The sequence below is a fragment of the Anabas testudineus genome, chromosome 3 (assembly GCF_900324465.2).
Source record: "Anabas testudineus chromosome 3, fAnaTes1.2, whole genome shotgun sequence".
In the NCBI taxonomy this organism is placed as follows: domain Eukaryota; kingdom Metazoa; phylum Chordata; class Actinopteri; order Anabantiformes; family Anabantidae; genus Anabas; species Anabas testudineus.
In genome coordinates, this window is record NC_046612.1 from 8,523,624 (window position 1) to 8,536,826 (window position 13,203).

The following is a 13,203-nucleotide window of genomic DNA, read 5'->3' on the forward strand; positions in this document are numbered from 1 at the left end:
TCAGTGATTGCACTGTGCTTTGAGCTTTTTTAAAAAGGTCTTAGTCTAGTTTATAAAGTGACAAGTTGTTCAATACTGTATCTGTCAGTATGATTGTTCTCTGCATAAGTATTAATAGCACTGGTTTCATCTCAACGAAATAAAGACCGGGATGCTTCATACATTTTACAGGCTGTTTTGAGATGATTGACCCTATAAACCTTTGAGCTTGATAGACTTATAATCTTGAGTTTGAACACCACCTTCTCCTCTTTGTCACGCTTGTGTTAATTATTAGATCGGGCTATATTTGGCCTTAACCAGACATCATGTTCCTTTAAAATAAACACACATTCCTGGATTCAGTGTATGGCACTGAAGATCTTCTTGAAACGTGAGGGTGTTTTAACAATCTTTACTGTCTAAACTGCCATCCTTATCTTCCCAATGAGATTCCAGGAGAGTGCAGACAGGCGGTGGAGGAATGTATTTTGTCTAATAATTGAACCAAATCCTAAGAATAATTGTGAAATGTGACCCCCATCTGAATAGGATATTTTGATCCCATACTCCTTGGTCCAGAGATACTGAAGCACTCAAGGCATGTTTTCACTGCCTGGAGAAATATACCAGATTGTGATAAGGGCCTTAGTTAGGAATGAGAACCGAGGTTGGTGTGTCAGTGTGCTGATAAAACTTGTGGATCCACGACAGAGACAGTTAAAACCATGTTGAGACTGTTCATCAGACAGTATTGTTTTGCTTTGGGTAGAGCTAGATGTGTTTAATGATGGTAAAAATTACTTTACAGTGTATGTTTTATTTATTTACAAGAAACTGTAATTGTACTGCAGTTCTCTTTAACCTTTGGTCATTTTGCACTTCTAGGAATTTCATTCTTTGTTTCTGGTAATATTCTGCCCACAGTTACACGCTTTAGACTACTGGTTGTGACTCTTATCCAAGTAGATCCATTCAAACACACGTACATTGCCTTTTTTTTTTTTTTCCTCATACCAGCCATTCAATTCAATTCCATTGAATCTGTTATTCATCCAATGCCTCCAGTGGGATGAGCAACTGTGTGGAATGGGGACACATTGGGAAAGGAGATAATTAATAGTCCGAACTTTCATAAATGTGCGTCTCCTCTCTAGAGATAAAGGAGGAATTTCTTGGTGTTGAATCAATGACTTTATCTGATGCAACACTTTTATCCTTGCTATTTATATTTTTGTAGGAGTAATGTAACTAGCTTTCCACAACTTCTATTTGCAAATGTGTTTTATGACCCATTCCCACACCCAAGTGAAAATGGGAAGGTTTGAAGTTGGATAGCCACCCAACAATAATTTCTACAGTCTTGTTTCCTCAAAAATATTACAGATGTCTATGTTGGGGCATATAGAGTTATTTTTCCTTGGAGAATGTGCAAATAATACATGTGGTGTATGTTACATGACAGACATGTACTGGTCAGTGTGATGAGTTTGAGGCACACGCGTGCCACATGCAGTGCTGGCATCCTTTGCAGAGTGGGTGCAAGGTTGGTATTCCATAGCATTGTGTTGAACTCTTCAACTGAAATATCTCCTTTTTTTATGTTTCAGGGATCAAAAAGTATTGAGGCTGATGGAGATGAAGATGAGGAGGATGGCCTTATCCAGCCAGCTCAAGTGTTTGCACCAAAAAGTCTCATTCTCGTGTCCAGGCTGGATTATCCTGAAATATTTCGGGTAATAAAACACCATGTGATTAAATCTTAATTAAAAAATATTTTTCTATTACTAAGAAGGAATACTTAGAATATTTGTCAGATCAGTGCTTTCATCTTGTAGTTCTCCTTTATACTGTCTGCATAATAGGAAGAGTTTGCTTAAGCATAAGCACACATTTAAGTAAAGTGAAGGAGATATAGAAGCATAAGCTGCTCTGATCTTTTCATTTCAGCCTAAATTGAACACGGTTTCTGCAGACTCAGTCATGCTATCCATGGTAATAGGGTCTGCTGTTACTAGGAACTAGTGGAATAAATTGTACTATTAACTGTTATCTAAACATCATGGCTAATCTAATAATATTTGTCTTTTGACTCAGATAATGATTAATCTATGTAGAAAAGACTGCACCCTTTGGTGTGTGTGTTTGTGTGTACACATGTGTAGTGTCTTAATTGTATTTTCCATGTCTTCCCAGGGGTGCTTGGGCCTGATCTACACAGTGCACATCGACAGCCTGAGTTTCCCCTTAGAGGGTCTGGTGGCTAACCTCTTTGCATTCCAGGTTCCTCTTGCTGGTGGATCCCAGGTAAATCTTACTAAGACACAGCCAAAGTATCACAGTCTGCCAGACATCTCTTTGTTTTCCTGCTAGGCTGCACAAATCCAGACCAAACCAGTTAACGTCAACCCTGTTCTGCTTTGACGCAGTAATTGTTTGTGGAGGTGATGGCTGAGGCTTCATGGTGCAGCTACTAAAATGATTTATGTTTGCTGTGCAGCCAATCAGGAATGTCATACTCAGATGGTGCCAGAGATTATTGTCCAGCCACAGGCAGTAATTTTCTAATACATATTCGTCATTTTTTTCCATCGTGTTTCTCTGAGCAAAATTCCTCAGCCCCAGCCTGAAGTGGGGCAAAAGACAGCCTAGCTCCTAAACTGTTTATAGCAGTTTAGAGCAATATATTTCAAATGTCAGTGTGCTCATTACTTAGAAAAAAAGAATTTTGTTTGCTGCAGTTTGGTGGCCAAGTGTCACAAGGTGAGGCTGTAAATGCAGTGAACCAGGTAATATATTACTTACACAGTTTTTAAAAACCCTGGAGCCAAAATGTGTCTCAAAAATATAGGAGATTTATTGTACATGTACCACTGCCGTTGGGGAGGCATCCTCAGTGACGTGAAAATCTGTTTTAAACAATAGCTAATGTTCTGTAAGAGGGAAGAATTTTGCCTGTTCCCTGTTCCCTGAAAAGACACCACGTAAAATCCCAACTCCTTAAGTCTGCCTTTAGGCAGAACCTCTGCAGTGGACCAGACTCCTTTGTAAAAACGAGGATCTTTACGCAATTTGTACTGTTGCTTTAGCACTAAATAATAGGATAGATAACTATTCTTGAAATTGGTAAAAGGGCTTAATGATATGGCTATTCAAATAGTTAATTCAGTCCTGCAGCTGCAGTGTCTCTGTAGCACTGAATAATCTGTCTTCTTTATTTGATGCAGTCACAGTGCAGTCAGCTATAAATCTAAATGAATGACTTGCTTACTGTAACTTTTGACCCTTTAAAGACCATGGCCATAGAAACGTTCTAGGGCTGTTTTATGACTTTTGTTGCTTTTGATTTCATTTACAGAAGCTGTTTAGCCTGGGAGCAGGAGACCGGCAGCTCATCCAGACACCTTTGAATGACACATTGCCTGTCACATGCAAGAGTGTTGCTCTGCTCTTCCAGCAGCTGGGTGGGTCCAGGCACTTTGTTATCAACTAACTATTAAACATGAGACAGCAAAGGATTTGAGTCACAACATTACTTGTTAGTGACTGTATTACCACAGTATAGCTTTAATGCTGTATCAGGTGCCATTTATATAACAAGTACTGCTTATTGAATCCACAGTAGTTTCCTGCTGCAGCCTCTCTACACATTGCCTCTCTTTTGTTTTAAGACCTTTTGTTGAGTGTTTGCTTTGCGGCTTGAATATCTGACAGCAGACACTCAAATACTATTTGTCTCTATCGTGTTACTGGAATAACTTGATTTTTTTTAAAAAGCAACTTGCGTGCTCCTGTTTGTGTGTGTTTGTGTGTTTGTGTTTGTGTGTGTGTGTGTGTGTGTGTGTGTGTGTGTGTGTGTGTCTGCTCGTGTGTAGGTGAGAGAGAGAAATATTTTACATTCATTCGGTCTTGATCCTTAACAGGTTTTTTCTGTTGTACTGTGCTTATCACATGGTAAAATACTGGTGTCAGACTTTTGCAATCAGGCGACTTTTGCACTGAGTCATTAAGAACTTGGATTAATACTGCACTAAATGTGTCTGAGGCAAGATTATGTGGTTTTCATTGTGTCCTATCAGTGTCTCTATAATTTTCTCTGGGCTAGAATCAGTACATGAACAAGATTTGATGCACTTTGCTGGTTTTCACGTTGCTTTGTTTTCACAATGTGTTCACACAATGGGTCAGGCTGTAAACGATTTGTACGTGCTTTATTAAAGTTACATGCCTGTCTCACTATGACTCATGCTGTACATAGAGGAGTTCAACTATGACAGCTTGGAGAGTGTACCTATCATATTTCACAGCCTTTGTAAATGACAGTTTAGTATAAAATTTGAACTAAGCCATTGCTCATTAAATAGGAAAGGTCATTCTAGAAGAATCAGGCATAGTTCAATGTTTGTGTCACTAGATCTGTGAGCTGAGAGTGAAATCTAATAAAATTCACCTGAAATTTGATTTGTAATGGAAAGTTGGCCCTCAATTGGCTTTATTTGATTAGAAGAATCTGCTTAAAAACACAGTGTATTTTATTTCCTTTGTGTATTAACACCATCCTCTTCTTGTTTGACCGGAGTGGAGAATATGCACATGGGGAATATTTACATGATTCACATGTCATCAAGGTCATGTGGAAGTCAATCTGGCATATCTGGACACACAGTGTTGTCATAATACCCAACCATGGGCTTTTAGCCTTTTATAGACCATTTCCATTAATCAGTCCAGTATATTATGTAGTCATGCTTGTCCTTTAAGCAGTGAAGGGGCTAGATAACACGAGTGTTTGAAAGGCTCTCAATATGTGTCATTGTTCTTCATGGCTACCACCTACCTTGTCTTATTAATGTTAAAGAAGTGAAAAGTGTTGTTGTGCTCAAGTCTCTGATGTGCTCTGACCTGCTTTAATTACAGTCCGTTCATCTGAGGCTGGTAACATGCGGTTAAACCTTTAGACTGGTGCCAGTAACACAGACAGGCAGCTTTATACTGATATCTGTGATAGATCAAACTACTGCCAGTATCATATCTTGCTAAGTCAGACAGTACAAGTTCATGTTTTTGTTTTTGTTTTTGCAATATTTTAAAAAAATTATATTTTATTATATTCTTTTTTTTATCCAAGTTTACTGATTAATGGAATCGTTTGACATTTAGAAAGTACAGTTATTTCTGTTCTTATCATACATTGGATGAGGAAATCAGTACTGCTTTTGTATGTATGCCTATTATAAATCTACAGATGCTTAGCGTATTTTAGCAGGTAGATTGACTGCAGGTGTAAATGGCAAACCCTGAAAACCCTTATTTAACCAGTGGAAAAACCTGTTCAGTTAATTTAAGCATAGCGTGGCTATGAATGTTGAACTTGATGCTTGTGTCTGATACATACTGCACAGTGTTAATTTAGGATAGACAGACATAAACTAACAGATTCCTGTACTGTAATATTTGTTATTGATTGTGCAGTAGGACAAATGAATGCAAAAGTGTCTGAAAGTCAAGCCCTTGTGGCTTTCACAGAGTGAAAGTGACTGAGAGTCGGACGCTAAGTTAATCATTCTTCCTCCTATAAAACAGATGTCTCTGTGTGCTAAGAGGAAGGTAAATATCATAAGTCAGCTGACCAGTTAAACTGAAGCACAATCAAATGTATCGTTCCCTCTTATTAGGTCATTCTCATGTCTATATAAGGAGCCTAGTAGCTGTATAGAAAGGCAGGTCAGCACATCATTTCTGTGTGCACAGGTCAGCTGAGTCACCAAAGAGGAATGTGTGTTAAACATGTCGCACTGCACAGGAAGTACGTCCCTTTGGGGCGGGATAGAACCGGCCATCAACAGCCCTACCGTTTGTTGTTTGTTGCCTTTGTCTCTTCTGTTGTCTGGAGCTGTTTCTGTCACTTTGTATTTAGGGCGCGGAAATGTGTCGCTCTTTCCATGAGATAAGTAAACACCTGAACTTGAGGTGTGATCATACAACCTTAGTCAGACAAACTCTTCTGCGTCTCTCTGATCCAGTATGTAAAGTCATTTGGTTTGATGAACCTGCCTACCTTCAAAACTCAAATTTTGTTAAGAGTCGTGTTTCCTGTTTATCACTGAAATGCTCTGCTTAGGTAGCCAAACATCCAGATCCAGCACCCCCAGTGGCACGGATATGTCTGCCTCTGTTCCTCTCTCCTTATCACCCTAATGTGTGATGAATTGGTCTGTCACTTGCTTGATAGGAAACAATAACAGGAATTGTAAACTTAGAATTCTTCCTGATTGTCACATTGGGATTTGAAATATTATTTATACTGTATGAGTGTGTAATTTCCTTTGTTTTTCAGAGATGAGTTTTCCCATAGTTTGATAGTCAGTGTTTAACATAACCTGCATTTGTTTGTGGAAATGATTTGTGTCATCTTGAGCCAGCAGGTTACGTAGCTATAAACATTTTGCAGTTATGTAAAGTGATTTAAACTTTGTCCACTTGGTGTGATCAACTACTCCACTCTTTTATTTTTGACAAAACACAGTAACTGTGTGATTGGGAAAATATGTCAAAACTGAAACAAAAACTAAACAAATCTGAAGAGTGTTGGTATTGTAACACTTAACTGAAATTCCTTTTTCCCTATTCCTGTGTTCACACTTACCAGCATTTCTTTCATGTTGCTCTAGACCGGTTTTAGTACAGCTGTCCTGCCTACAGTTACAATTATGATTTTTTTATGAGTTTTGATTTTTTTTTTTAATTGGAAAGTGGGAAACACAGCCTCTGTAGGAATATGGAACATAAAACGCTAATACCATCTGAACAAAAACCCAAACAGGGTCTCAGATCTCAGTTGGCTCACAGTTCTCTGTATGAAATGTCAGCTGGTACCAATTTCAGATCTTTCTCTGACTCTTCAAACCTTGTGCAAACACCGCATCATTGGTCCACCTAAGCTGCTATGTACGACTGCCTTTAATACAGAGGAATGCTACGAGAAGATGGCAAAATAGTTCCAGCTTGCAGTTTTCACAGTGTGAAATGTAATTAAGAGATAGCAGTTTAGGGAAACTGCAGCGGTCAAGGTGAGATCTGGAAGAGCAAAGAAAAAACTTGAAGAGAAGAGCTTTAAAAAGGTGCAGCGTCTCATGAAAATATTACCTTGCCAACTGTCAAGTTGCAGCCAATGGCACAGGACACCTTTCAGGAGTGGGGGGAATATTGCATGTCAACAAATACCAGCAGATTCTGGAAGCATACATCATACAATGTGTAAAAAACCTAAGGATGAAAAGAGTACAGGTTCTACAGCAGGATAAAGATCCTAAATATACCTTAAACTAAATAATTTAGAACAGGCCTGGTAGTTCCCTGACCTATAACAATTAAAAATAGAAGTAGAAATAAAAATCTTTTGCAAGCAAGAATGGGAGCAAATCCCAAACAGGAATTTCAAAACCTTTACATGGCTACAAAGAGCGTTTACATGATATCTGCTAAAGGATGTGTTACTGACTATGTTGGCTTTTTTCACTTGCCACAATGTTTTATTTTTTATGATATGAAACATAAATATTCTACAGAGACTGTTATATTTGTCAAGCTGTGCCAAAACTTGAACATATAACTGTGAATTTATCGTATGCTATGGTGGTTTTGCTACCAAAGAGACCATCTATAGTGACATACAGTAGTTTATTCAATGAACCAGTAAGGCTGTGCTGACCAAGTGTTATTATTATGAAATAAAGTAACTGCACTTCCTTTTGACAATTAAAATCAGATTTAAATCCAATCCATTTCCAAAAGTATATTGGATTTTTATAATTGCTTTAATCCATTTTGAATCTCTTGTGGGTAAGCACAGAACCCTAAAATGAAGTATTTGTTCTAATCTGTGTTTGATTTTCGAAATCCTCCATAAATATTCACAAATGTGGCAGTTATATTTCAACAAATACCTCATTAATTTTGCCCTCTGTTGTTTTCTTGTTCCAGGAATCCAAAATGTTCTAAGCCTGTTTTGTGCGGTTCTGACAGAGCACAAGGTTTTGTTCCACTCCACCAGTTACGAGCGGCTCGGAGAGGCATGTCGCGCCCTGGAAGCCCTCATGTTTCCCCTTAAGTACAGGTTAGTATATGTTTGACCGCAGTGGTGGGATATTTTCTCAAATTACTTTCCACTAACACTTTCCAACACCTTGACTGATGTTATGACTTCCATGGCATATGATCTGAGTAAAGATTAACTTTTAATTAACGTTCATCAGTATATTTAGTTCTATGAAGAGCTCTCTCCACTTTGTAAGATGCCAAAAGTTTTGTTTGTATAACCTTGTGTACCTAATAAATAAATAAATAAATGCAGAATGTTTCCAGTCTGTACTTTTGGTATTCACTTCTACTAGAGGTGTCTTTCTTTATATATTGATTGCATTTTTTTCCAATCAAGCCATAAATCCCTATCTGTTTTAATAAATTATAGTGGGAATTTAAGTAGAAGTGATTTTTTTCACTAGTCTTTAATTTTTACAACTGGCTGCAAATCACAGCATGCTATAAGACTTTAACATTCACTCCCACAGGATAAGTTACAAATTGTCATGAAAGGCACTATTCATATATTTGTCTTTTACCATTAACATTAAAATGTTTGTCCAGCACCTGGAGGTACAACAGTTTGTCCTAAACATAATGGACAATCCACTCTGCCTTCTGACCCACAGAGTGTTTAAACACATTGTTACTTGATTGCCTCACCTGTGGTGCAATGCACAAGCAACCTTTTAGTATCATAATAGTTAAATTCTCCTTGTTCTAAAACACTGCCTTTAATAAATATATTTATGCACATTGCAATAATGAGGTCATGAGACTGTTTTAGTGAAATTAACTGAATCCCTCGACCTTGGCAACAGTTCCCTCATTGTTTTACAACAGTACATATCGGTATATAATTTTAGTATATATATTATGTTAAATATTCCACCATACTAGATAACATCACACGATCATTAAAGTAGTTAAATTGCCAATGGGGATTCAAATTTTTGTATGTCGCATAACTTTAGTTCCTGGTAGTAGATGATGATTTGCGATTTTTCACATTTTTCTGTATTTACTGCACTCTTATCAGTTAATGTGAGTTTACTCATTTTAGCTTCAATTTCATAATATCATTCCCGGCAAAGCAGTATATTTATTTAGGCTGTCAGTTTCCCAGTGATCCTGTGATTTTATCTTATCTTATCTGTATTTTTAAACATATGTCCTCTCATGTGCTCAGTTACCCATACATCCCTATTCTACCTTCGCGGCTGCTAGAAGTGCTGAGCTCTCCCACTCCCTTCATCATCGGAGTGCACTCCATGTTCCAGAGTGAAATCCAGGATCTGGTGAGTGGAGATGTGTCACAAGCGTCCAGCAGTCTCTCTTACTTGCATGCAGAAGTTGAAGATCAGAAATTTTCCAGTGCTTTCAAACACATGTGAATTATTCACAAACACTGGAGTCTTCTAGAGTTTATTTTGACGCCCTTACTGGTGATTCATTGTGACATTTTAGAATTTGTTCTTTCTACTCACCAGAACAGTTTTAGTTTAACAAGCAGTTTGGTTTCCGGAAGTTTTTACCTATTAATCTTAAGCAATCTGCCCCAAGATGTTGATTTAGCTGGTTTCGGCTGAACCTCATCAGGCATATGCATTGTACTTCACAGTACTCCCTTCTGCTGCAATCACACCACCTGACCTGTCTGTGTTTTATGTGTTTCACTAGCTGGATGTTATTATTGCTGACTTGGATGGAGGAACAATCAAGATTCCCGAGTGTATCCACTTGTCCCTGCTCCCCGAACCTCTGTTAAACCAGACACAAACTGCCCTGTCTTTGGTAAGCAGTACATGTTAACACACATAGGATATCACCTGTGTAATATTTATTCTTATTCTCAGAAGTGTTGTCTGATTAAAATTCTTACTTTGCTGTCATGTATTATTTGGTGTCCTATATTTTCTGGTTGCTCATCATGCACAAGAAATGTTCACTTTTGTTGTTATTGCTGTTATTGCACTTTGATCTATATAAAACAAATAAACCATCTGGAGATAAATTCATTTTCATAGGTTTTGCACCCTGATCTGGAGATAGCAGACAATGCATTCCCTCCGCCTCGCACTGCACCCTCTAACCTCAAATTATTGGTAAGTCAGCATCACCATCATAAGCCCTCCCTTAATTCATGATCCCCAGGATGTCTCATTTTAAGGAGTGATTTCCTCTTATGAGGAGGGCATGTTTGCCTTCATCAGAAAAAGTCTCTTATCACACAAAGGTCAGCGTTGGAGTTAGGGCACTAACAGACGGTAACCCATTATCCTTAAAACAAATAACATCTGTTGCATAATTGATTTATCAGAGTGCAATTGTGGCATAGCTTTTTGATGAGTCGTGTGTGTGTGTGTGTGTGTGTGTGTATGTGTGTGTGTGTGTGTGTGTGTGTGTGTGTGTGTGTGTGTGTGTGTGTGTGTGTGTGTGTGTGTGTTTCAGGACAAGGAGGTGAGGGCCGTCTTTCTCAGGCTCTTTGCACAACTTTTCCAGGGCTATAGGTCTTGCCTGCAGCTCATCCGCATCCATTCTGAACCTGTTATCCATTTTCACAAGGTAACGTAACGACACACTGAAATTCCCACTGTTGAAATTTAACTTTGCCAAATGTGACCTTAGATTAAACTCCTTCAGCATTTGCTCCTCTGCAAACACATTGTTTTTTTTATCTGCTAAGAATCCTCTAACCAGAGTCAGATGTAAGGTAGTATGATATTTTAAGATCTGTGTAGGGGGATTGTGTGTTAGTAGGCATTTGTTTTAAATGTGTTGTCGAGGCTCCATGACTTCCGTGATGCTGTTCTTTTGTTTATGCAAGCTTCAGACACAGTCCCATAACCTTCGGGAAAAACCGGCATGAGCCATATGAAATGTATTAAGTTTACATTTTTGTTTTGTGCCGGGGCTTTTGTTTGTTTGTGTCTGTGGTGTCTCCGTGGTAACCCCTCAGCACATCATCCTCAAAGTACCCCACATGGATCACATTATAAACAAACGCTCTGCTTAGTCGCCTGGAATTGCTGAGAGGGGAAGGCTTGAGTGAACTGTGTTTTATTTCTTCTGCCCACAAGCACAAATAATTATGTGTAAAGTAAATTGAATTCATTTGCATCTAGTCACTTATAACTAGATTTATTTTTCTTTTTGTACATGCTGAAGAAGTTATCCGTGATTTCAGCAATAAAAGATGCTGGTCTCAGGCCCCCTTGCAGAGATATTTTTGAAGATATTGTAATCTTATTCTATGAATAGCTGTGATACCTATGCTTGTTTTTCAGTTTAGAGTATATCCATATGAACTAGATTACATTGCTCCCAGCAGTGTGCAATTGTAACTGCTCTAATTCTGACATTATCCAGACTGCCTTTCTGGGCCAGCGAGGCCTCATTGAGAATGATTTCCTGACCAAGGTTTTGGATGGCATGGCCTTCGCTGGCTTCGTCTCAGAGAGAGGTCCGCCTTACCGAGCCTGTGATCTCTTTGATGAGGTACTGTACCATGATACTCCACTTACAATGGAACTTTATCACCCTTTACTTTTTAGCTTTAAATAAAGAAGGTTATACCTTTTTGTGTCTTAAGAAACATTTTTTGATACTCAATCACCTGGGATTGTACTGCAGGAATGCTTTTCATCAGTATAACCGTTGAATGTGTTCTACTAGATGATCCACTGTTCTGTTGTTTTTTGTTTGTTGGTTGGTTGTGTATATGGCAGCTGGTGGCCTTAGACATTGACAGCTTCAAGGAAGAAGATGTCAGATCTGCCAAGCTGCAGAAGCACATCAGGGAACTTTCTGAGCAGCTGTACAGAAATGTAAGGCTGTGTGCAAGTAACTACAACTACATATTTTCTGCTGTATCAGTTTTGTACCATACATACTGTATATAGAACAGATGTTCACCATTCAGCATGCTCTACATGTGTTTTGAGGTAAATTCACTATGTGTATATATAACTGTGTATCCAAATACATTTTTCCTTGTGGATGTGCTGCAGGAGAATCCAAACCCCCACATGGCATTCCAGAAAGTGCCTCGACCATCTGAGGGATCCCACTTGCGTGTGCACCAGGTTCCCTTTCCACTGCTCGATGATGAGAAGGTGGACAGGCTGATACAGGAGAGTGTTGCAAAACATAATAGCACGCCTCCTCCTACACGACCTGAGAGGAAGTGTGTTGTACCTGCCGGAACACCTGTCGGTATGGCAAACTTTACTGTAATAAACAGTACAACAGTAAACAGTCTGATGTTTGCAGGAGTTGTAGTGGATTGCAGTGATTGTTCTTTTTCTTTGTGTCTTCCAGTATCCATAATAGGAAAGAGTGGATCTGTGTTTAACAGTGCTCGCAGACTGGAGGTGGTGCGGAGCTGCATTTCCTTTATCTTTGACAACAAGACCCTGGAGACTGAAAAGGTGATCCACTGTGTCTTTAATCAGGGAGCTTATCAGCCTTTAAATAATCTTATTAACTGGAAGCATCTGTCCTTTTGTGATACTCAAGCTGCTGTAGATATCTCCTCACCTTCATTATTTTAATACCTTCCAGCTGATGCACATGCACTCACATACAGAAATAGTCTGTGTAAGATACTCTCAGAATCCATGTTATCAGCTAACTTTGCTAAACATTAACTATTGTGGTAACACCAGTATTAATCAGTTCCAATGAGAACTGAATACACACAGAGATGTCTTCTCAAACTGTATGTGAGGTCACAGGTGAACATTCAGAGCAAAATGCATCCAGTGTGTTTTAACTTTATGAATCCCTGTGGCATCATATAGGAGTTATAGAATCCAGGCCTACATCTCTGTGCCAATGTAAAAATGCCTCGGAAACCCAAATGAGATTGTAAATCCTTTACTGCCAAATTGTCAGTGTGAACACTGTAGACCATACAGCAGTTCAAAGTAGCTGCATTACTGTCTAGGTAAATAGTGTTGCTGTGAGCAGTGAATTGTGCACAAAATAAAGTTAGTTCTCTAATGGTTCATTAAATTAGTTTCCTGTTTTTTTTTTTTGTTTTGCTTTCAAATTAGTTAGTCAAATTTGTGTTTTCACTCTGTCTCTAATATAACTCTTATCAGGCCAGTCAAGTGTATTTTTTACCTCTGTTTTTCTCTT

At 38.5% G+C, this 13,203-nt stretch overlaps 1 protein-coding gene across 2 annotated transcripts in view; it reads left to right on the top strand.

Moving 5' to 3' along the window:
• sbf2 (SET binding factor 2) overlaps window positions 1–13,203 on the top strand; it is a 76,894-nt gene that overhangs the window by 27,920 nt on the left and 35,771 nt on the right. For both annotated transcript variants that reach the window (XM_026377551.1, XM_026377550.2), the window contains exons 4-15: window positions 1,590–1,715; window positions 2,176–2,286; window positions 3,338–3,443; window positions 7,963–8,095; window positions 9,251–9,359; window positions 9,742–9,855; window positions 10,089–10,166; window positions 10,513–10,626; window positions 11,431–11,559; window positions 11,790–11,888; window positions 12,072–12,276; window positions 12,382–12,491. In XM_026377551.1, the coding sequence (XP_026233336.1) occupies window positions 1,590–1,715; window positions 2,176–2,286; window positions 3,338–3,443; window positions 7,963–8,095; window positions 9,251–9,359; window positions 9,742–9,855; window positions 10,089–10,166; window positions 10,513–10,626; window positions 11,431–11,559; window positions 11,790–11,888; window positions 12,072–12,276; window positions 12,382–12,491 (1,434 nt within the window). The remainder of the gene's footprint in view (window positions 1–1,589; window positions 1,716–2,175; window positions 2,287–3,337; window positions 3,444–7,962; window positions 8,096–9,250; window positions 9,360–9,741; window positions 9,856–10,088; window positions 10,167–10,512; window positions 10,627–11,430; window positions 11,560–11,789; window positions 11,889–12,071; window positions 12,277–12,381; window positions 12,492–13,203) is intronic.